The following is a 24,679-nucleotide window of genomic DNA, read 5'->3' on the forward strand; positions in this document are numbered from 1 at the left end:
GTCTCCAGGGGCTAAGCGTCCGGAGAAAGGGCCCTTCGGCCCTGCCAAAGGGAGGCCCAGTGGCTGCAGCAGGGACCGGAGGGGGCTTGCCTGGGAGCAGGTTGATAGGCAGAAATCCCTTTGTCAGCATAAAGCCAGTGGAGCCTTTCTCCCTTACCGAGGTTCAGGGCTCTGCCCGAGGAGGCAGAAACCCCCCCTCTAAGCAGAACCAGGTGGCAGTTTGTGCTGTGTGGTCTTGCAGAGCTGGGTAGTTAGGGCTTGCTGGCTCTGCCGGTGTCATGCCCTTTTCCGCTGCTAGCTGCCGTCCAGCTGGAATTAGAGCCACTGACCAGGAGGCGTGGCCAAGATGCGCAGACACCCGGCCATCTTGGAGAGCCACTGTGGTGTCCCCCAACAGCTTTGCTGCCCTGCTCAGACTCCTAGGTCCTTTTCATGCCCCCGTCCAACAATGGGGGCTGGCTCTGTAGCCTTGGACAGGGGACACAGCCTGGAAAGCTCAACAGGAGCCAGCTGTGTCGTCACTGACATTGGGAGGGATCACTTTTTATTTTAAAATTAGGCTTTGGGCATGAGGAAGGTACTCAGGAGAGAAGGGTTTTCTGGAATGCAGTTTCTCTCTCTCTCTCACATATATATATATGCACATAAACACTACAAAGGACAGGTAAGACAGGACAAGACACATGTTCCTGGCAACCCACTGTTCTGCTTTGCAAGTTAAAGCCACTTTTCTCACCTCCCCAGGGATGCTCTTGGCCCCTCCAGCAGGGCCGCCAACCCAGCCATACAGTCACTTTCAAATGCTACAAGGAAATGAGAACAGCGGTGGGTCTCAGGCTGGGCTTCCTGTGAACATTCTCTTATTGAATCCTCAAAAGCCTTGCGCGGGAAGGGGCGTGTTGGTCCCAATCTGCCCTAGGGAAACCAAGTGTCTGAGAGGTCAAGTTTGGTGACCACATAGGTCATATAACCAGACTGCCTCAGGGCTGTGTCTGGACACTGTTCTTTTTGACTCCAAAGTCTGTCCTCTGCCTTCAACCAGCAGTGCAGAGGGGCTGTGAGGGCAGCTGAGGCCCAGGCCTACCTGGTGCAAATGGAGGAAAAGGAAAGGGAGAAAGGGTTTTCTGGAATGAGCAAAACAGGAATCTGAGTTCTTCAGGTAAGCAGTGGCTCTCCTCAGCCATAAAGACATCCGTGTTTCTGTGTCTCCCTAGGCCCAGAGATTGGGACCTGAATGGGCAGCCCTGGGCAGCAAGGCCTAAGGAGGTGCTCAGTGCATGGGAAGCCCTGCGGTGGGTGTGGTGAGCTGCCCATGGGCTGCTGCCCTGCCGGCTGCGACAATCATCCCCCTCCGCCACCCAGCCCCCATCACACTGACCCCTGTGTGCACCTGGGCCAAGGCCAGGGGTAAGGAGGAACAGGGGCAATGCCAGGCAGGATGTGCTCTGGCCTGGGGACCTGGTCAGGGCTCCTTGAGCTGGGAAGCCAGCTCGGGAATCTGCCTGGGCATGCTGCGAGGGTTCCAGTCTCCCAAGGCACCCGAGGGATTCCTCACGACTTAAACATTCTCTTTATGGTTTTGATGGTGAAAAAGACCCCAGAGTGGGCCACAACTCCAGTCATGGGCGGCGGGTGGTATCGCTTCCTCAAACACAGTACATCTTATACAGTCTTGCAGCCTGGACCAAGGCAGAGTGAGGGTCCTCTGGGAGCCAGCGCTACAGACATTTAATATGTTCAAGGGCTCCGGGGCTTCTTGCATTCCCTCCCTGATCCCCAGCCTCTGCCCAGTCCAGCCCAGATGGGGCGAAAGACTCCACTTTCCGGTACTTTCTTGCTTATGCCCCTTTGCTCCTCGCTGACACAACCTACCCTCTCACACTGAGGCCTCGTCCTGGCCCCGCTCATCGGGGTCTCCACTCACCAGCGCCTGGGATTTCACCTCCTCTCGGGCCACTGATACCCCTGTCCAAGACTAACCACTCTGGCTGGTTCAGACAGCTGTTTGCCTTAATTCCTAGGGCCTAGGACAATATCTGGCATATGGTAGGCACTCACCAAAATATGTTTTTATCTGCAATTATTTGTTTTGTCTATACAAGACCAAAACCTCATATTTCTATGGCAATATGTTGTTTTTTTAAGTCCTAGCGAGATCCCTCATTGTTCATATGAGCAAAGGGAGGCTCCAAGCTTGTGTGACTCCCCCAGGATCACAGACCAAGGGCACCAGATGCCTGTCCACTGCTTTTTCCTCAGGTGATGTTACGCTGCCTGCCAGAAGCTTCCTGAGAATTGGGCAGCAGGGTTTCCCTGGTGTGCCCGACCATGGGCTCTGCTGGCAGTGGGGCCTCAATACAGGGCCTGCCCCAAGGCCACACTGCTACCTGGGAATGGCCGCCTGAGGCGGTCTGCCACATCATCACTGTCCTTCCTCCTGTCAAGAGCACCTCCTCCCTTCAGCAAGGGTCGAAGCAGCTGCAGGGCCAAGGTCACTCGCCTTGACCTGGCTGTCTGCCTCCTCAGTGACCTCAGAGGGCGGAGCTTCCCCCGGCTCTGCTCTTTGCCTCCGTGTTGGTCGCACCAGGCAGGCACACACGCAAGGCCACCTTCGAGTGTGGCTGGACCGGGACACTTCCATGACCCTGGAAGTCTTATCTGTGGCTCTTGCTTCGCCTGTGCTTCTCTCTGGTTCAGCAGGACAAAGAGGGCAGGAATAGGACTAAAATCCCCGCACTGCCGCCGCCTCCTCGTGCAAGCTCTTCATCTCTGCCGGGGCTCTGGCCTCTTTTGGTGTCTGGGGTACGACTGCGATGAGCACAGGTGTGGAGCACATTTGCTCTTCCTGTTCCATGACCCACCGGCCCTGCCACTAGCTATGGGCTCAAAGGTTCTGACCACTTCATCCTATTTCATCTGTGGACCTCTTTTTGGGTAATGCTACTCCCACTCCAGCTGTGGAAACGCGCTGGCGCACAGGGTCACACGGAGGGCAGAGCCGTCTGCGGGGCCTCAGACGCCTGGGTCTGGCAGCTTACCCTGGGAGCTGCCGTGACCCCTTGGCAGCTTCACACAGCCCTCTAGTTGGTCCCACGGGAGTACATTCTCACTGAACTCTAAGCTGGGCAAAGAATTCAGCCACTTGTCATGTTTACCCTGGCAGGTCCCACACTGTCAGAACAATTTCAAATAGCCTTATAGGTCAGCCCCTTGCCCAGCCTCTGACTGGGGACAGCATCCTCAGAGGGCTGAGCTCTAAGAGGGTTTTGGCTTCTTGCATCAAGGCTGCAGCTCCCTTGGCCCTGCACACTGCCTTTGGCCTGCTCCTGGCCTCAGCCCAGCTCCCCCACCAAGTGACAAGGACATTGGCACCTCCACTCCCTGGCTTTGGGCTTCCTCTTGGGTGATGGGCGCCCAGACTCTCCAGGACCCCCCTGTGGCTTCTACGCTGCTCCTCTGCCTGCCACACCCTTGTCCACCTTCTCCACTCAGTCATGTTGAGTTTTCAAGGTTCAGTTCAGGCCCAGACCTCATCACTACATTGCAATGGATACTTTTCCAGTCTGGGGACCAGGCCTCACTCATCTCTGTATCCCAGGGCCAAGGGCACAGGTAGATGCTGACGAAATGTTTGGGGAACAAATGAGGTATCTCTGAGACACAATGTGCTTGGTGCTCTACAGAAAATGCAGAGGGGAAAACAAGGCCTGTTCTTGGGACAGAAGGAGAGTCCCCCCCAAGACAAGGCCTAGGCATGGCGGTCACAGTATCCACAACTTCCATTCAGCTTAGCCCTGCTGGAAGATAGGCACATGAACTTGGCAGACAGAACCTATGAGCTTCTGTCGGCCTAATGGGACAAGTTGAATTTTGTTTAATGAAATTCCCACTTGCCTGTAGATGTTATCATTTAGATCCAACACAGGATGACACCGTGGCTGGGGATCACTTGTTAGGATATCTCACAAATGACTATTCTTGTCCAAGGGCAGACTGCCTCACTCTAAATATGAAACCCAGCAGACTACAAAAAAAACACATCTCCTCCTGGGCTGTTTCCATTGAACTAACACTTGTCTTATCACCCACTGGGATGCAGCTTGTTGAGTCTGGCAGAGCTCTTCATCAGTTAAGTGACTTGTAAAATATTGACCCCCAGTTTTATGAACTGGCTCCGAGTGGTTTAAGTGGCTATATTCCCGTCCAGGGCCTCTGGGCTTCCCCAACCTTGTCATGTCCCAGCACACAACCTACCTCCGGGACACACTGAGGCGCTGGCGCTCCCTGCCTACTGGAGAGGTGGGCAGGGGCGAGCAAGGACACTGCTGGTTTTCAGCCCCACCTCCACCTGTGTCTGCGTGAAAAGTGCTCTCAGACGCAGGCTGTGTGAGGTCTTCAGCCCTTTCTGGGTGCCACCTTCAACTCTACCTTAGACCCAAGGCCAGAACAATTTGGATTAGGCCCTTTATCCCTCCAGGTGAGCTGGGTTGATGGGGAGGCCAGAGGATGCCAAAGCCTGACCGACTCCATGGTTCCACTCCACTGAGTTACCACTGCCTGGGATGCAGAGGAGAGCGCTGTTTACCCAGGACTTAGAGATGCTCTGTGAATGCTTGGTAACTGGGATGCTGAACAGATTTCTGCATCAGCAATGGCCTTTGGGAGCTTCTTCAGATGGCTCAAGCCAGGCCAGGGCAGTCACTCATCACTGAGTGGACCAGCCCACTGTATCCAGGCCTCCCTCAGGGGAGAACTGCTCTTCCTGACAGAGGCCACAGCGCCCAAGGCCCTTCAGCCTCAGCTGGCCCACCCCTACCTGGGAGGAGGCCTTGCCCAATGCCCTGCGGGGTCCTATGTAGCTCTTTGGCTGTGGTCGTCCTCCCACAGTTGGGCCTCTTATGTCTCCTGTGCAACCACTGCAGAGGCAAGGAGTCTGTGCTCCCTGGTTAATGGTGCCTGTGCCCATCCATTTACCAGAAAATCACTTGGAAACTCAAGCCCAGTGACTCACATGGAACATTTGGGCACTGGCCTAATTACTACCAAAAGTCATTTGCAGTAACAGAAAGACCTGGCTGCTAGTTTCACTGGGGCGCCCTTACAGGCAGCGGGCAGCTCAGAGATTGACTGACTGCTGCTAAGATGTGTGCCCAGGGATGCTGCAGCCAGCCATCCCGGGCAGCTCGGAGACTGACTGAGGGCTGCTAAGCTGTGTGCCCAGGGATGCTTCAGCTGGCCTTCCTGGCAGCAGTGACACTCATCCTGACGAGCATCAGAGTAAAGTGCACCTCACACCTGGCACAAAGAACTGGACAGGCCCCACCCATGTGTTTTATCTGGGAATACCCCTGGAGTTTTAGGGAGGGTGGCCAGGGGCTGGGTGGGGAGAGCCATTCTCCTATTCATGATCCTTAGAAGGTCCCTCTCATTCTGACAAAGGCTGACAAGATAGAACACAGACGCCTAAGGAGCTAGTTCTCAACGCTGAGCTCACTCACCAGGGCCCAGCCAGCCTCTTCTCTCCTAGCTCCTGTCCCCTGCCCTCGGCCTGCCACCTGCCACGCAGCACTTGTCCTACAGCCTGTGGGCCCCCCACACTGACGCCCCAGCAGAGAAGAGACGGAGAACCAGTATGCAGGCACAGAGTTCATGGGCTTCCCCATGGCAGGTGGGCGTGTCACCGGGAACTTGCTCCCCGCGTCATCCTTTGTGCACCTCCACCCTGCCTTGTCACTGCTTGTGAATATTGTTTCATATATTCTGTCTTCCCCAGTGGGCTGTGTGCTTCAGGGTGGAGGGGCTTTCTCACCACCCATGCTTGGCACAGCAGGTGTCTAATAACATTTGCTGGATAAACAAAGGAATGGTCTCTAAGTCTGGGCTGAAAACACCCGGCACCTGGTCCTCCGATCCAGGAGACCTCAGGGTCCTTCCCGGCCTGTTGAGGAGTTTGCTAAGTTTGGCAGTGGGAAATGAGCCATCTGGCACGTGACACGTTCTGAATATAAGGTTTTCCTGAAGATTTCTATGGTTCTCCCCCTCCAGTCTAGCTTTATCAGGGCTCTGACCAGCGCTGGCATCAGGTTCAGCTGTCAGAGGACAGTCAGAAGACGGTCAGAGGGCTCTAAGGAAGACCTGCCTAACATTGGAAATGCACTAACCATTCAGTTCAAAGCCGATTTAAAAAGCACATACTGCACTTATCTGGAACTCAACCACACACAATCTTGAGTATTTGGAACATGGGCTGAACGAGCAAACAACTAACCAACAAAGTCTGTGAATGGCCCACATGGGTTCCGGAGCCAGAGTCAAAAGGGACGCACAGGCAAGTGGCCCTCCATTCCCCACCTCCAGCCTTCTCTCTTCTTGGGTGGCAATTCTCACCGCGCCACTTGGCTTCCTACACCCACCGGGACCACATGCTCACAGCCAGCCTGGAGAGGGTGCTGGCTAACAGCTTCCGGACAGCAGTGGAGGACGGCGAGCTGTCCCTGGATGTAAAGGGACATGAAGGCAGACAGGCCAGGGCCTCAGAGAGGGCAGAGAAATGCTGTGGCACCGTGTGCACGCAGGGGAGTGGCAAAGAGCACTGAGCAGTGCAGGAGACCCCGAGGAAAATACTGTCATGTCACAATATAAATGTTGCAAATAATCTTGAATCATCAGCAAGGGCTACTTTATGTCCAGTATGCCAACAGTAGGCGTATAAATTAAAACAGAAATTCTGGTCCTTGAAAGAATAAATCCATTTCCAGGTGAAAATATGGTTCTATAGAAGAATTCATTCTCTGAGGTCCAGAGAGCTCCAACGTGAGAGTATTTATCTACTGATAGCAGCTGGCCTTGCCCTGTGTGAGACGCCAAAGGGAAGCCGTGGGGAAGTGCTGTGTGAGGAAGCCACAGGGGGGTCAGGGCTGGGGATGCTCTCGAGTCTGGTACGTACTTCCACTGACCACTGGGCCTCGCAGGGCAGACACTGCGTCTTGCGCATCTTCTGCCTTGGACCTGGCCCAGCAGTGCCTGGCACAGCCTGGGGGCAGCCGGACATGGGGTCACATGGGGCTGGCCTGGGGGTGGCTCCAAGTCAGCAGAGTGCTCTGTGCTCTGTACAGAAGCTAGGCTGTGCTTTGCTGGGTTTTTGGAACAGCTGTGTAAGGTGCTACTTCCTTTGCTGGACTTGATGGCGCTTGCTCTGAGTCGCTCTGAGATTTTTCTCCCGCCCTGGCTCCCCACCACTGGAGAAGTGTGCTCAGAAGAGGGAGTAATTGTGTTCAATTCCTCTGCAGTAACTGAAGCGGCCTCTAAGTGATTTATATCAATTAATGGCTTTTGTCATCAAGCACAGCAATTCCTTCAGGCTCTGGAGGCTTCCTGCCTAACCACCAAGAAAAAGCCACAATGCCCCAGAGAGCTGAAGAGTAGCAGTGAAGACAGATCAGAAACAGTTCCTCACGGAAAGCACAGCCAAAAGCTGAGAGCGCCAAGCACGGTCTGGTTACCTGCCAGGCAGCTGTAGGAGGTGACAGCCACGGGCACCTTTCTTTGGGCTTGGCCCGTGTTTCATGTGGGCTCACCCCCCCCGAGAGCATCTCAGACCTCTGTGTCCTAGGTCTGGGCTCTGGACTTCCAGGTACCCAAGAGGGGCTGTTTATACAGAGGCATTTGCTACTCTAAGTACCTAAACTGCCGGCATGCAGGGGGCCGCAGGCCCATGCCCGGGCTGCTTCTGAATGGGCCTGTTCCCCAGAGAGGGCACTGGCCTGAACAGCACCAGCTTCTTCTAGAAATCCCTTAGGATTTGTAAAGGCACAGGCCCTCTTGGGTTTAAAGACTGCCCAGCTGAGCCGTCAGCTCAATAAGCTAGGCTTAGGGGTCAAACAGCAATCTTCCCCCTGGGGTGAGAATCCACTGGTGGACAAATACCCAGAGGCATAAAAAAGACAGGACTTGTGCCAGGAGATTCTGCAAAAGGTGTGGACATGCCGGGTAGGGGTATAGAGACAACAAATGCGTTAATTCTCTCCATCCTTTCTCACTGGTCAAACCATGTTACCACGTGCTGAAAAAGCATCTAGAAAAAAACAGCTGAAGGGCTCCAACTCCCACTGGGCCGCTGCAGCCCCAGGAGGCTCCCTGGGTCGGAGACAATGGCTGGCGGAAAGGAGGGGCAAAGTCGTACAAAGGAAATGTAACTCAAGAAGGAAAAAAGTTGTTTGCTTAATGTTACCCTGTGTTAAATCAACCAAGGAAACATCTACTCTCTTTATAAATCTTTGAGAGCTTCAAAGTCTTTAATTTTGAAAGATCTTGGTGTCCTAGAATTCTCTGTCTTGCAGGAAAATCTCCTGGGTCATCCTTGGGTAGCCATGTGGCTGTGAGAGGAGGAGTATGGTCATAATGGGGACATTCTCACTGAGGCTGTGGCCCAGGGAGCCCTGCCAGCCCCAGGGCCTGCTTGGGGTTGGATCTCTACCCTCCCTGCGCTCTTCCTTTCTTAGTCTCAGCAGAGAAAGAATCTGTGTACCTGCACAGGATCCACCGTCCTCAAATTGGACAGCTGAGACTATGAAGGGCTTAAATATGCACAGTTCTGCTCCATAACCCAAGCAGCTTGGCTGGGAGGAAAGCCCTCAATCCCCGCCTCCCGAGCCCTGGAATCAGATGGGCCCAAACAGCAGCAGAGGCCAGCAAAGGTGGCTGAGGGGAGCTGTGGGGGCGGCCGCAGGCAGGCAGGGAGGGCTCCTTCCAGCAGGACACCCACAGCCACTCAAGCCTGCGTCCATGGCAACGGAATCTGAGGCAAGGTGGGAGGGGGCCCATGAGGCGACACAAGGAGATCCGCAAGAGGGGGAAGGAAAGGATATTAAATATACCTGTGAGGCAGTTTAACAACCCTTCTCCTGGAGATCTATGACAAAAGTGATCTTCTTTGTGACCTCGGGGTTTTTATATGTTCAATATTCTACCATGGAAATTGGTGAATGGGACGAAGAGCCTGCTTTGGGTCCAATGAACCTGTGAGAATCCCTGCTCAGCTGTAACAGCCATGAGAGCCTCCTGTAGAACGGACAGGGCAAAACCTTCCTCCCAAGACTAAATATGGGGTCAGTATTGTGATAAACAACAGTTCCTTTTCTCTTAAATAAAAAAACCAATTCTGTTGCCTAGCTCCTAGCCTATAAAGCACCATTGCCACATTTCAAACTTAAAAGCACTCTATACTGAATGCTCACCTTTGGGAAAACTAAATCAAGTGTACACTAGAGGGAATTCCAGTGCAAGCTTTCATAATCTAGAAGTCACTTTTGGTAAAAACCCTTCTTTCCCAGATCTGGAACAGCACATGGATGCCTGCTCCCTCACTTCCACTAATCACTACACTGGGTAGTATGGCAAGTGAAAGACATGCACAGTGTGAGAATGGAAGAACAAAGGAAAACCGTTACCATTTGGAGATGATCTGACTGGCTATACAGAAAACCAAAAAGAATCTAGAAACAAATTATTTGTATTTAATAAATTTAGCAAGGTCACTGGATACAGGGTCAATAAAAATAAGTTGTATTTCCATATATCTGCCAAAGAGAAAGGGAAACTTTAAAACAGTATCACAAATACCCAATAAGTAGGAGTAATCCAACAAAAGATGAGCGAGACCTCTATGTAGAAAATTATAAAACATTATTGAGGAAAATTAAAGAAGACCTAAATAAGGAGCAGGAATACCATGTTTGTAGTGTAGAAGACTCAATATCATGAAAGTGTTAATTTTTCCCAAATTAATTTATAGATTTAAAGTGATGTCAATATAAATCCCCGTAAATTTGTGTGCATGTGTGTGGCTCCTATCTGATTCTAAAATTTATACGGAAACAGAAAGGGCCAGGGATAGCCTAGAAGCCCTTTACAAGAGGTGCAAGGAGGAAAGTCCAGCTCTACTGGCTCTCAAGACTTTTGACAAAGGTACAATAACTAAAAGACAGTGTAGTATCAACACAGAAATAGACATTCAACTCAGGAAAACAAATGAGTGCAGAAACAGCCCTGTGCATATATGGGCACCTTTTGACAAAGGGGGCACTGTGGAGTGGTGGGAAATGACGCTGGATCAATTAGACATCCATATGGAAAAAAATGACACTTGCTGTACTACATTCAGATACCATTTCTGAGCAGATTACAGATGTAAAACTTAGAAGGTATTACAATAGAGTTTCTAGTAGACAATGTAGGAAAATTTTGGTGGCTACTTTTATATATTAACTTGACTGGCTGGGGAGAGCCCAGATTAAACATTATTTCTGAGTGTGTCTGTGAGGGGGTTTCTGGTCTCTCTATGAGCCTTGAATTGGAAGATCCACTAAAGTGGACTTCCCTCCCAGTGCGGGTGGGCACCATCCCATCTGTTGAGGACCTGAATAGAACAAAAAGCAGAGGAAGGGAGAAATTCACCCCTTTTCCTGTCTGATTGCCTGAGCTGGGCATCTCCTTTCACCGCCTGCCCCCAGACTGGGATGTACACCTGCAGCTCCCCTGGCTCTCAGGACTGGGGGTACTGACTCGCGCCCCGGTTGTCCTGGGTCTCCACCCACAGCTGGCAGATCATGGAGCTTCTCAGTCTCTATGACCACATGGACCGATTCTTCCTAATAAATCTCCTTATGTATATACAAACATAAATAGATATCTATTTATGTATCTATACCCCATGGTTCTCTTTCTCCAGAGGACACCAACTAATGTGAACGTGTCTTCAGGATTTTGACATAGATTTCTTAAATGGGGTATAAGGAGAGATAACCATAAAGAAAAGACTGATACATTGACACGAATTTCTGTTTACCAAATTCCACCAAAGAGAGTAAAAACACAAGCTACTAAGTAGAAGATATTTGCAACACATACAACCAACAAAGGACTTATATCCAGAATAAAGAGAACTATGAATCAACATGAAAAGCAGAAAACCAAGTAGAAATATTGGCATGAAATATGAAAAGGCACTCTACTTTGAATTTGAGATTTGAATGGCCAAAAAACATATGAAACACTGCTGGTGAGAGCATTAAACAGGTACAACCACTTGGGAAACCTGGCAGCATCTACTAAAGTGGATATTTTCTCTATGATTCAGCTAGGTATACACTCAAAAGAAATACATGATATGTGCACCAAAAGACACGTACAAGCAGAATTATAGTAATCCCAAGTCACAGACAACCCAAAAGTTGATTAGATAAATTGTGATGTCACCATACAAAGGGAATTCTCACAGAAATGAGAATGAAAGGACTATAGAAAGATGCAGCAACCAAGATAGATTTACATGAACATAATGCTGGGAGAAAAACGTCAGACACAAAAGAGAATATACAGAATGATTCCATTTATATAAAGTTCAAAGCCAGGCAAAACTCATCTTGGTGTAAGGAGTTAAGATGGTAGATTCCCTGTGAGGGCACGAGGGAAGCTTCTGGAGCACTGGCTGAAACATTCTGTTTCTCAATCTGCATGACAGTTTCATTTTTAATACTACTTTGAACTAGATGCACACAGTTTGTGTACTTTTCTCTATGCATGTCATAGTTCAGAAATAAGCTTTACAAAGTGAATTTAGTGTAAAAATCTATTTTTCGGTGTGTGCACTACAGAAGAAAATAGCAGAGTGCCATTACATCATGCTCCATGCACAGACGTGGGTCGGTGTGTCTGTGAGTGTGCCCTGATGCGTCTGCATCTGGTCTCTGTCCAGCACTATCCCCGCACTGCTGCTGGCTGCCACATTTTCCCATTCTGATCAGTTTTGTCTGGGCTTAGAAAGCCTGCAGGAGCCAAGCAGCTAGTGATTTCTCTAAGGGGCTGAGCACCTCGGTCCAGCAGCACGGGAAACCTCCACTGAGGCAATTCAGTGCTTTAAGCCATGACTGTGGCTCCAGTCCACCCCATCCTCCCAGTCGACAGGGAAAGAGCGCTGACTCAACACAGCTGACGAAGAGCTTCTCCCTGCCCTGGCCACTGGTGGGTCATGTTACATTTGTGGGAGACTGGGTGACTGCAACCCAAAGGTAATGTAAGCAACATAGGAGGCAGCATGCTGACCCAGGGCTCTCTGCCTTCCCTGCCGGGACCCACCGGCTGTTCGCCATCACCCTGTGTAGCTGCTCCAGGCCCTGTCCACCATGTGTCACGTGGCTGAGGCAGCATGCCAGGGAGAAGCCTGCTGGCTCTACCTCTTGTTTACAGCTTCACCTTGGGCAGCGCACCACTCAGGGCATCAGTTTCCCTCTTTGTAAATGGAACTATTCTTATCTGTTTCCCTTCCTGTAGGAAAAATGAAGTCAAATGAACACTGCATTTTGGTATCCCAGCTAACATTGTTGCTGCTCAGGGGGGAGGTGATAGGAGGGAATAAAGAGCCACCCCACCATGTCTCTGCACGGTGTGGAAAACAGGGAAGTGTATCCTTCACTGATTGCCATCTTGAGCAACTTCCCAGAGTCATGCCTCCATCATGCTGACGCCCAGCACGCAGGCTGTGAGGGGCATGGTGAGCTGGCACCTGCACTGTCAGCGGCCGACTCCGACACGCATGCTACGGCTGTAGGCTCACTCCCGGGAGGTTGCTTCTGGCACCTCTCTCTGGTTGCACTGCCTCCAGTTTCCCCAAGCCCCTCCTCTCCCTTGATTTCCAGCTCCCTTCTCATATGTTCCTTCGTCAGGAACAAGAGAGGCGTTCTTCATTCTGGCCTGGCAGTGTCGGTGGGAGGTCTGGAGGCTGTCAGGTACATCACTGCTTAGCCTGACGAACTGGCATCAGGTCCAAGGTGCAGACACAGCATGTTGTTTCCAAAGTACTGGGAAGTGTTGGTGTTGGTCTGAATTTGTCAGGGCTGCTGGGAAGTATCCCCTCTGCTTATTTAGGTGAAGAAGAGGACAAGAACCTTTCAGGCAAAGAGGACACTTTTCTGAGTGGCATGTGGGGCATGGAGAGTCCCTGGCACAAAGTGGTGGCCCAACTCCTCAAAGATTTGCCAGCAGTGACCTGGGAAAAGCTTTTGCTTGACTGTGTTGATTCAAGCATGTGAAAGCCCAGCAGGCTCAGTGTCTGAGCCTGTGGAGTTGGCTGGTTACTGGGAGGTGTACTGATGCCCAGCAGAGGGACAATGACAGCCTGAAGGCCCTCCTCAAGCAGGTAAAGGCTGTGGTAGAGGCAGGGGACAGCTTACCGAAAGGTGAGCCATTCTTCCCTCAGCAGGCTAATGACACCCCTGTGCTGGAAGACCCACAGAGGTCTCTCCCCTCTCCTCAGGGGCATCCCCTACCTCCTTTACAGCTGCCAGGCCTAAATCAGGGTAAAATGCTAGGGTTATCCTGCTGCAGGCCTGATAAGGGAGGAAAGAGATTCTCTGTCAAGAATGAGAAGAATTTGCTAGCAGGATTTTTGAGGGGCTTGATCAAGGGAGCCAGGAAATAAGAGATGAGCAGGAATTCACTGAGTTGGGGCATTTTCTTGGGATGCATGGATTAGCATCCTGGCAATGACCAGGGGATAAGGCAAATCAGCTCTTGGGGTGGCCCTCCGACACCCAGAGAACATGACAGCTGAGCTTGCGTGAAGTGGGAAGGCATGGATTGCCCCAGCAGACAGCACAGGAAAGAATAAAAAGGCTGAAGGAAGGGGCTGGAATGCCCATATTACTGAATCCAGAAAGGCAGGTCTATATTTTGTGGGAGGGCCCACAGGAGACCCCCTTCACCAGGGTCATCAGAAATGCACCAGGGAAAAGGACACCAGCGTCATTAAGGAGTCTGGCAGTAGCATTCCTCTGCAGGCCAGAGAGGACGGCAGGAGAGGCAGTCGCAAAGCTAGGCTCAAGAACACCCACGGGGATGATGGCGCCTGAGGCACTAGAGGCCAGGGGTCACGTGGCACGGGCCCCTCTGAGCTACCAGGACAGCTACTTCCAGGATTCTTTGTACTCTGTGTGTCCAGGGCCAGTAGATGAGAGGAGTCATCATCACGGGGGAGGGTAATCAGCCCAGATCAGAGGAGGGGTGGGAGAGAGCTGTGTGGAAGCCAAGGGGACGTCCTGGCACTCTCTTGCCCACTGGGAACAGACATGTAGACATATGTGTCAACCCTGGCCTGAGAAGGATATGACAGTCAAAGGCTCAGAAATCTCACACTGAAGGTTTGGGTCACACCAGATGAGCTGCCAAGACCCGCGGCAGTGCTGGCAGAGGGTGGGAGGAACTGGAAACGGACAGTGTGCGAGGGATGGGTAGAGGTGGGCCAAGTGGCCCTCGCGTACCATATGGTAAAAGACGTGGAAGTGGTCCTAGTAACTTCTTTCTGAACTCCTGGAGAAGAGAGCCCACGGGAGCCACAGGGGAATTGCTCCCTACACCAGAGTGGAGAAGTGGCTCTGTGCAGGGCAAGGGGTAGACTGTGACTGTCACAAGAAGGCGCCATTTAGACAGATGGCCCAGTCCCTCTGGAGCCACATGGCATTCGCACAGGCTGTGCCCAGCAGTGACTGAGCACGGCAGGGTCCTGAGGCAGGCCCGTTCCCATGGACGTGAGACTCCACGAACGAGCACTGCCGGCTTAAGGATGCTTCACTGGGCAGGCGGAAGCCTTCCTGGAGTCGTGCTGCAGGCTGAGACTCTGCCTACTGGCCCTCCTTTCCTCACCACCATGTGCAGCCTCGTGTCCTCTCCTACTTACTTCCTTCACCCCCCACTCTGTCCTCCTGCATTAGTCCTGTCTGGACTCTACCATCCCTGGACTGGAACTGACCCACACAGCCTCCATGATGCAGACGAAACAACAGGGTCCCTGTGTGACCCATCCTCAGCTTTGCCTCTGGGTCAGTTCTGCCTGTGTGGAGAGTGGCCTGAGACCAAGGGTACTGAGCCAGTCCGCCCCTGGAGGCAGGGCAGCACACTGTGAGGCTCTCGGACCCAGAAAGGACTATGTGCTCAGGAGCTGGGGAAAGAATTAAGGTAGGTTTGCAGGGTCCCAAAGCCCCGCCTCTGCCCTGGCTGTTGCCCTTGACCTGACCTACAAGATGCGCATGGGCTGCAGGGAGGAGAGGCTGTGAGGGCCAGAAGCACCCTCTCCTCCGCAAGGCCAGTGTTGCTGTTCTTCAGTGTGGGTTTATGAGGGTGCGGAGGCACTTCAGCTGAAGAAAATCAGTCCCACTGGGAGCCTGTCTGACAAGACCTCTAGATATTGGCTATTTGATGATATGAGTTTCAAGGTACCAAAATGAGTCATCTAGCTAGGCAAGAAAAAACAAAACATCTAATTTCATTAGCTTAGCAAACTAACCTGTCCCAAGAGTAAGGTGGAGGTTGTGAGCTGGCTGTGGGCATGGAGGGAGTCTGCAGACTACAGCAGGGCACGGCTGCACTGCAGGGAGGAGAAGAGGGCACCCTGAAGCTAGAGCCTGGGTCTGCCAGGCCCAGAGCATGGGCCACTCGGCGGGTCCAAGGGCAAACACCAAGCCCAACTCTGAGGTACCTTCCAGTTTGCAAAGCCATGTCCCACCCCACATCACTCCACTGCCCCCCAACTTCACGTTCCTAATGCAGAGGCTGTCTCGCAGAGTGGACAGTGACCCGCCATGGAGAGTGACTGGCCTACATCACATTTATGAGGATAAGTTGGGAGATCCTTCTATCAGACAAGGTTGTCCACCCACCCAGGGGTCTACAGGGACTGGCAATCCCAGGAGTTCCCAGACAGAGAGTTTCTAAGACAAACCCTGTCAAGAAGAGGCTAGAATTGGAACTTCCTCGAGTTTTAAGTCATAGAGAGGAAGTCCGGTGGTGTGAAGGCACAGCATGGGCTCTGGAATGTGCGGGAGCTGGGGTAAAATCCAGGCTTTGCTCTTGACCCCGGTGTGACCCTGGGCAGGTAAACCTCTCTGATGCTCAGTCTCGTTTTGTTTTTATTTTGTAAGCTGTAAAACTGCAAAAATAACACAACCTCTTTGACTCTCAGTCTTTTTTAACCTGTAAAGCTGTGAAAAGATCTGTCTTGAATGGTTGGGAATTAGAAATAACCTGGGTGAGCCCCTAGCGCGCTGCTAGTGAGTTGCGGGCATTTAGGAGGCGGTGGCTCCGGTCACTCTTATACTAACTACGCGGATCGGAAACTCAGGAGGCTGGGGACAAAGCACAGCCTTGCAATCAAGTCAGCATCCATGACTTTGCCTGGCACATCTAATGCTCTTTGTAATTATTACTGTGCCTCACTATCAGGCAAAACAGTGGTAGGCCTTTGAGGTAAATGACAGTATTTAAAGACTTAAACCGAACTTTGACAGCTTTTTTCTTCTACATGGTAGTTCTTCAGAATTCATACACTATGCAAGGAGACAGTTTTCCCTGATGTCATATGTAATGCAAGCCTCATCATAATCCTACGAGGGAAGAGACAAAGGCTGGAAAGAGATTTGGCTCCCCAGCAGCCAGGCTCCCTCTAAAAGGATTAAACTTGTTGCCCCCACCCATCCCTTCATCAAGCATTGTTTGCCAGGTCCTGGCGTGGGCACTAGTGTACTGACCTGAACAGAACAAGGCCTTAACTGGAAAAGGTCTCAACCCAGGGGAGGCAGCAGACAAGCAAAGCAGTGCCCGAAATGCACTGTGGTCAGCAGGTGTAGCACAGGACCCAGCAGAAGGTATACCCGAATCAGCCTTCAGTGATGCTTTTTGGTGGCTGGAATGGCTTCCCAGAAGTGACACTTACGCTGAGAGTGGCAAGAGGAGCAGAGGTTACCAGACGGGTGGGGAGGGAGCTGTGGGAAAGAGCAGTGTTCTAGAAACAGGGAATGACCTGGTCACACAGAGACTCACTGCACACGGGAGGCTCGAGGTGGGCTGGCGGAGCTGATGGAGGCTTCGCTGGAGCAGGTCAGCGCCCAGGCACAGAGCTGTCTTGCTGGTGATGGGGGCCCCAGTCCCTTCCACTAGCTCTGAGCCTCTCAGGGCCACGTGTTTACTCAGCTCTGCGGCCTCAGTGCCTAGTACTGTCCTAGTACCTAGCAGAAACTCTCTATATGCTTGCTGGATGAGTGAATAACCAGATTCACATTTTAAAAAGTTTATTCAGACTTCTGGTTTTGACAAGATGGTAGACTGAATGGCTGTGGACCTCTTTCTCAACAAAAATACATAGAAAATATACCAAAAGAATAATTCAAATATTTAACTAAGCAGAAAAGAATAAAGAGAAAATTCCCAGTTACTTGAAATAAATAGGAAATGAAATCAAAGAAATGATCTTTACCATGGCAATGGGAGCTGAGAGCGTCAGACTTTGATGTAGGAGCTGGGATTTTACTGCCCACAGGAGGTAGAAGACCTGGCCAGGGAGCTGGAACTGAGAGCCCCACAGGAAACCAGGACCATGTGACGCTACTGGTTTTTGAACAGGCACCAGGAAGACCTTTCCACAGCCCAGAGGAGAAAGGTATGTAGTGCAGAATGGAGACATCTCCTTGGTGGAGTGGAGACCCCAAGCCTGCCTCACATGTACGTGTGGAGGCTGGGTGCACACACCCAGATTCTGGGGATCCTAAGCCAAGAGGTTAACACCAAACTAGCAGGACTTATGGAGCTCCTGGGGTCTGGGCTGAACAGATGCAAAAGCGATGAAGGACACATTCACAGTCCAAGGGTGTATGGGGCTCCCATAGTAAAAACAATCCCTGCTTAAGAGGAGCTCCTGAAAAAGGAGAACAAACCACATGAGGAAATGAGCCTCCAGAAAGGTGAGTGAACAGACACACGGGAGAACTGGTGCACTCAAAACTAGAAATAGCTGAACAATCTGAAAGAGGCTATGATGTAACTAAAGAGATGAAAGGAATAGGAATCATAGTAAAAACTAGGACACTAAAATACAAAGAATAGAAAAATAACAGGCTGATTCTAAAAAGCTCCAAAGAGAATTTCTAAAAATTCAAAATAAAAGCTAAACACTTAAATTGGGAAAGAGTATTAAATAGCAGTTTATAAACAGCAACAAGGAGATTAGTAAACCCACAAATATTTTTGAGGAAATGTTCCAGAATACTCCACTGGCAGAAAAAGAGATGGAAAAGAGGGAGGAAAGAGAATAATATGGTAGGTTTCTAATAGGAGTACAGGAAGGAGAGATTGGAGAGAATCAAAGAGATAAGAAATTCTAAATGGGAAGAACTACACTGAGTCTTAAGCCAAGTAATAAAGATGAATCTACTCTTAGACATAATGCAGTAAAAGTGCAGAACACCAAAGACAAAAATAAGGTCTCAAAAGCAACCAGAAATAACAGACATGCAAAGATCCCTCAGGCTGCAGAGAGGATAGGCTGGCAGGCAAAGAGCTGAAGAAAGGGGGACAGTTTGCAAAGTAGCTCTAAGGCCCTGACAGTGAGAAGGCAGGTAGTGGGGATGGAGTGAAGGGAGTGTTTGGGGCGAAGCTCTTTATCTGTGGAGGTGACTACCATCCACATGGTTGCTTGGAAGTCAGAAGCAGTCACTTTCCTTGTCATTGCTCCTACAGCACTTGCTTCTTACTACCCTGAAGCACATGTCATCTCAGAGGGTGCTGTGGTGCATTCTGCTACTTATATGAACCCCTTGAGGCCGTGGACTACGCCTAATTCATCATGTGTGTACTAGTACCTAGCACAACACATTGTATGGAGCAGGGGCTAGGTAAATGTTTACCTGAATCCTCATGAATCACTTACCCTTTCAGGCCTGTTCCTTGCCCCGGGAAGAGATCTCTAAACCCTAATTTGAGAAATATGACCCTCACTCAGTCCTTGACTCACTGGATTTCATATTAAAGGCAGGCAAAGTTTTCTGTAATAGAGAAAAAGGAGGAGGTCCTCTGGTCCATGGGTGGTGATTGGCAGTACCTGCTGGGGTGGAGGGCAGGGCCTCACAGTTCTTAGATGCAGATTTGAACCATTTCTGGGAGGCTGACAGGATAATTTGGGGTGATGAGCTTTACCGATCTAACCCAAGGCACAATAGGGCAGCTTCTTTCTTCGACTGACCTTGGAGCTTAAGAATGTTTACCTGAGAACAATGCCCTCCAGCCCAAAGGGAGGCGGGGTCCAAGTCCTTCCAGAGATGGCCAAGTCCCAGGGCCTGTCCTCTCTGGAACCCAGGGCCAGATATGAACCCCTTTACATAAAAGAACGAGGTGACATGGAGCCAAGGAGTAGGGCTACGAGGATGTTCCCGGGAAGGAAGCTGATAAGCAAGTCCAAGGAAAATAAAACTGCAGTGCCTGCTTTCAGGGCCACTCCATCGGCAAGGAAAGACCACAAGGGAGGGCTGTCCAATGGCCTCACAACTTCTTTGCTGAGGGCCTGAATCTGGCAGAGATGAACACTAAAATGATTACGAATTATACTGCAGGGACTACCCAGGTTACAGTAGTAGTTTCTATAATTAATTGTAATGAACTAATATTCAGATATCAAGCTAATTTCTCTCACAGGCAGAAGTTCATCTCTCGGCTGCTGTCATCTTCTTGTGCTGAGACAACACGGGGTCTTTAGGGCCTGAGGCAGAATATCCTCATTTCCTAAACGCCATGATTATACCCATAATGGAATTCAGGCCCTCTAGATGAAATGCTCTAAAAGTGCACAGAGGAAAGCAGACAGGGCAGAGGCAGGGGAGAGGAGAAGGTCACAGGCAAGCTCAGGATGTTCTCGCCAATTCACCGTCCTCAAGTGAGGAGGAGTTTGCCTTTGGACAGAATGCGCTGCAAACGGCAGAGGGCTGTCAAAGGCGTGTGCGCCTGCCTCTGCCCTCCTCAGTACTCTGCCAGCTGCGGTGCTGGCTCAAGGATGCAGGCCTGATGGCACTGGGAAAACAGAGTGGGAGTCAGGAGATGACTTTCTGTTTGGGAAGGAGAGGCTCTCAACACTCACTGCGGGCATCGTCTATGCTGGGCTGGTGGGGATGACTTTAACATGTCATTCCATTCAGGTCCCATGACAATCACGCCAGAAAGGTATCATTAGTCGCACTGTTCTTAACAGATGAAGAAACCTGAGGCTCAGAGAGGTCAGGAAATTTGTCCACAGACCGAGAATGAATTCCAAGACTGCCTCTAAGACAAGCAAGAGAGAGCCACAGAGAGGGGTTGTGGAGGCATTTGATTGCCACACTTCTCCTAGAGCATGGCGCCTGTCCATTTTCCTACACAAATGCTTCCTTTTACAGGTTTTTCAGGGCTCAAGCTTTTCAATACTTACAACCCCTAAATTCTCCTCTTATATTGCTTACCCTGATAATATGCCAGGAGTTGGGGACTAAGCTGAGAAACCGAGCTAGGCTATTTCCTTCTCTCAGCTTCAAAGACAACCTATGTTTTGTTGTCACTGGACCTCTGAACTGCTAACCTGAAGAAAGGCTGGTGCCCTTCTCCCACTCAACAAAGACCACGCCAACCTTTTGTCCAAATAGCAGAAAGTCACACTGGGATAGGAATCTGTAAACACCTCTGGGCCTGAAGATCTGACTGCCATGATCTCTGTGCGTGGGGCTGTCACCCACTGCCATCCAGTAAGCACCAACCCAGATAGTGCTGGGTTGTAGAGCCCCTCCCCTCTTTGGCAGAGACACCTCCTTGACTGTGGAGTTTGTGAGGCAAGGAAGGTGGCAGAACGGCATGCCAAGCAGTTTGTGATTTATGTTTCTCTCACTTCCTAGTGATGCATGCCCCTGCCATCATGGGACTCATTCCATTGTCCCTGCCAGCCCCTGGACCCTAAAGAAGTCCAGCCTTACTTCTCTGCTGAATTAAGCATTATGAGAAGCTAAGATGGTATCTCTGACACAGGGTCTAGGAACCCTGGAAGTGTCTTACAGAAACAGGCCATCCAAGAGGAGGAATGACGGTGTTAAAAGGACCTTTGGGTCTTTTCCTAAATGATGAATTTGATGGAAATTGAGGAGACACAATGGCTTACGATGGAATACTCTTCAAGATAAATTACTAAGAGGAATAACTGAAATCTGAAAAGGAGATTTGGTCATGAAGGCATCTGCTAACCCATCTTCCACCCTCAAGAGTTCCCGAGGAAGCATGAGTTTCTCTTCTGGAAAGTAGAGTTCCACTGGCATGTGCCTATTGATTCCTTCCACTGGATAAAATTAGCTTGGATACTGAAACAGTAAGTCTTGGGGCTCTTCTCGTCATTGGGGTTTCCAAGAGTAGCAACTTGGGACAACTGTCTTTCATGCAATCTCTTCCCAGGGTAGATGTGATAATGTTGACTCTGCCTCACACGGCTGCAGCAAGTGGCCTTAAACAAGTCACTTACATCCTAGACCTCAGCTTCTACAAACCCAACAATAAAAGTCAACTGTTCAGGTTGTTCTGAGGATTAAATGGGATGGATAACAAATATGATGTCTCAGTGTTTGCCTAATACATGGCAGAGCTCAGCGGCGGCTGTCATCAGCATCCATCACCATCGTCATCACTGTCATCACCAGGCCATACTCTTTTGGCCTCACTCACCACCGCTCACACTGCCTCACAAACTCCACAGTCAAGGAATGTGTCTCTGCCGAAGAGGGGAGGGGCTATACAACTAACAATAGGTGCCGCCTTCCTAATAATAAGGCCAGCAACTTGAATCTCTGTTAAGTACCCAGAAATCCCCCAACTATGACATGCACCGGGTAGATTATCACAACAAAACCTATAAGCCTATGTGTAGTCAGAGAACAGCAACAAAAGCTGAAGTCCCACAGTCAGCCCAGCAGGCCTGTGACTGGAGACTAAGTGGGGCAGGGCTAGAGGAGAGCTGGAGCCTCGGAAGGCAGCCTTGCTCTTGAAGACGCTTCCAGTACCTCCTGTACAAGGACTTCCAGTCCTATGTTGAGGGGCAAGAGAGATTTTATAGGAGTATTTTTATGCCAGCTCTTATGTAGTGCATTTGTAAAAAGTGATTCCCCGTCTGACAATCCCTTTGAGTGGCTTACTTGTTGCTGTCACGGTACTCGTAGATGTGACACCCTTGAGGCAATCCAGTCTCATGGTCCAGAGTGAAAGCAAGCTTTAGCTGAATGAAGAGAGAAGAGAAAAACAAGTCAGTTCCAGGCAGCAGGCTCTATTGATTCTGAGAGCTGAAATGAAAAATAAAAGTCAAGCAGAATCACACTCCCTCCAGCTGCCGTGCTATGGAGGACCTGGGCCTGCCCTCTCTGGAAGAGCCCACACCTTCCAGGGACACTCCCCGTGGGGAATGTTACCAGGACTCTACTTATTCATTCCGCATGCAACCAATTAGTTATTAAGCACTTATTCTGTGCCAAACTCTGAGCTCACTGGTGGGGAAAGAACAGTGAGCTGTAGCTGAAAGGGGCCTCCTGCATGGACCTTACAGTCCAGCAGAGGAGACCAAAGTTGGTCAGATAATCACATGAATGAATGAATATATATATAAAACATCAAATGAAAATAGGTTCTCTGAAACAGGAGAAGAACTCCCATGTTTCTATAGAAGTAAATACCCTGCTGTAGAGTGGGAATGTGGGAAGAAGGAGGGATTATCTAGGCCATGGGGAGGAAAAGGAGGACAGAGAAGAGGGCTCGCTTCGGCAGAGCACGGCCTGTATAGAGAGAGGCCCTGGGGCAGAAGCTCCAGGAACCGAACGAAGGCTGGAAGTCGGACCACAACAGACACAGGGGACATGGTGGGTGGGATGTTGGACAGCAAGGCCACAGCAGAACCCGCAGGAGCTTGTTGCTCATTAGAATTTTTGACTTTTACCTTCATAGCAAAAGAAAGTCTTTGACATGTTTTAAGGATGACATGATCAGAGTTATTTTTAGCAAGATCCTTCTGGCTACGGTGTAGAGCACAGATGGGAGGGGAGAGTGAAGACGAAGGGACCGTGCAGGAGGCTACTGAGCAGCGCGGGAGAGCGGTGATGGGACAGGGACGAGAAGGTGGGTGGGCGGGAGGCAGGAGAGAAATGGGCAATATGAGATGGATGCGAGAAGTACACTTTTAGGAGTAGAACTGACAGGATATGCTGACGGATCCAATGTTGGGAAGTGGCCAGGATGGAAAAGAAGAAATCAAGGACTGTTTAATTTTGATTGGAACAACCAGGGAGGTGGCTGTTCCACTGCTGAGTGGGAAGACTGAATTTGGGGACAGGTAGGGAGTTAAATGTTTGATTTTGGACATGTTAACTTGGAGGCACTCAGTAGTTTTCTCTGATTAGAGAAGATCGGGTAAAGGAGCTCTGGTGACGAAGTCTCTCTCGGTTTCCCTCTGGATTCTGGCGGGCGTGCTTGGGTGAGTGCAGCCCTCCGCCTGGGCGTCCCCGCCACCCGGGCTGTGTGTCCTGCTACAGCCCAGCTGGTTACGGCAGCTTTAACATTTCCAAACGCAAAGCCAATAACCAGATGTCCAAATTCACCGGGTTTTAAAATCACCAGGAAATTTTAATTAAAATTAACCATACATTAGGAGGATATATTATTATAACTTTTTTTTTTACTGCAAGGTTGTTAACAACAGATCTGCATCTTTAGATGCTAGACGATTTTTTCTTCATTAGAGGGAAACAAGCTTGTAGGAGCGGCTTGTCCTCTTATTGACAGAGATGAAAATACAAAAACAGAAACAAGCCCTTCTTTACCATCATGAAGATAGGAACTTCAAGTTGAAGTCATGTTTTCCCTACAGAGCACTGCTTGGATCTTCCAGACCTTTTTTGGTAAAACAGGAAATAATTATTTTAAAAAATCTATTAATTATAGCCCCTTTCTCTTCACCTCCCTCTTTACAGCTGAGGTCAGGCTTATATTAATTTAGTCCATTTTGAAGGCTGCACTATTTAGAAATATTTGACTCAGTTCACAATTGACACAAACTCAATTCAAGTTGTGAGTTTATGGCTTAGCAAAATTATGATAAATGTAGGAAGAATATAGCTTTTTTTTTGCAGAACTACTCACCTCATTATTATTTAGTGGAAAGACTCTAAAAGACCAGCAATCGCAAAATGGCTAAATGAACTATACTAGAGTCACATGCAAAATAACATGCAGCCATTAAACTGTTTATGAGGAATTCTAAATAACCTGGGAAAATATGTGGGTTAGATGAAAAAAAATAAAGCAGGATACATACTTGATTATATACCAAGAAAACAATGTAAAAAAAGATAAGACTGTATAGAAAAAGATTGGAAGGAACAGTATCAAATTGGCAAGAGTGATTGTTTTACTTTCTTTGCATTTTACAACTTCTTTATAAGCATGATGAGATACAAGCTGTAGTTTTAAATCATGAAGGAATTATGGGAAATTTAAGTCCAGGGGGCTTCTCAAGGTCAAGAAACTACATATACACCAATTCAACAGTAGGATGAGTAAGTAGAGATGGTAATGGGGAGGGGGGAATGGAGAACTCGTAGTTATTGAATGCTACCAAATAAAAGGCTCTCCTTTATCCTCAGCACAATCATTTGAATTAGGTATTGCTGTTTTTTTCTCACAGGTGGGGAAGCCGAGGCTGAGAAAGATTAAGTAATTTGTCCAAACCACAATCAGAATTTCAACTCAAATCCACGTTTTTTCCACCTCACCAGAATTAAAGGACAGGGTGGTGGTCTGGATAAAAAGTCTG

General features: G+C 49.8%; 1 protein-coding gene across 5 annotated transcripts in view; it reads right to left on the reverse strand.

The window, feature by feature from the left end:
• DIS3L2 (DIS3 like 3'-5' exoribonuclease 2) overlaps positions 1–24,679 on the reverse strand; it is a 372,410-nt gene that overhangs the window by 16,365 nt on the left and 331,366 nt on the right. For all 5 annotated transcript variants that reach the window (XR_005030205.2, XM_057503433.1, XM_036912160.2 and 2 more), the window contains one exon: positions 22,017–22,096. Coding sequence is in view for 4 of the 5 variants with exons in the window: in XM_057503433.1 (XP_057359416.1) it covers positions 22,017–22,096 (80 nt within the window). In the remaining variant the exon portion in view is untranslated. The remainder of the gene's footprint in view (positions 1–22,016; positions 22,097–24,679) is intronic.

This window comes from Manis pentadactyla, chromosome 6, assembly GCF_030020395.1.
Source record: "Manis pentadactyla isolate mManPen7 chromosome 6, mManPen7.hap1, whole genome shotgun sequence".
NCBI classification, from domain to species: domain Eukaryota; kingdom Metazoa; phylum Chordata; class Mammalia; order Pholidota; family Manidae; genus Manis; species Manis pentadactyla.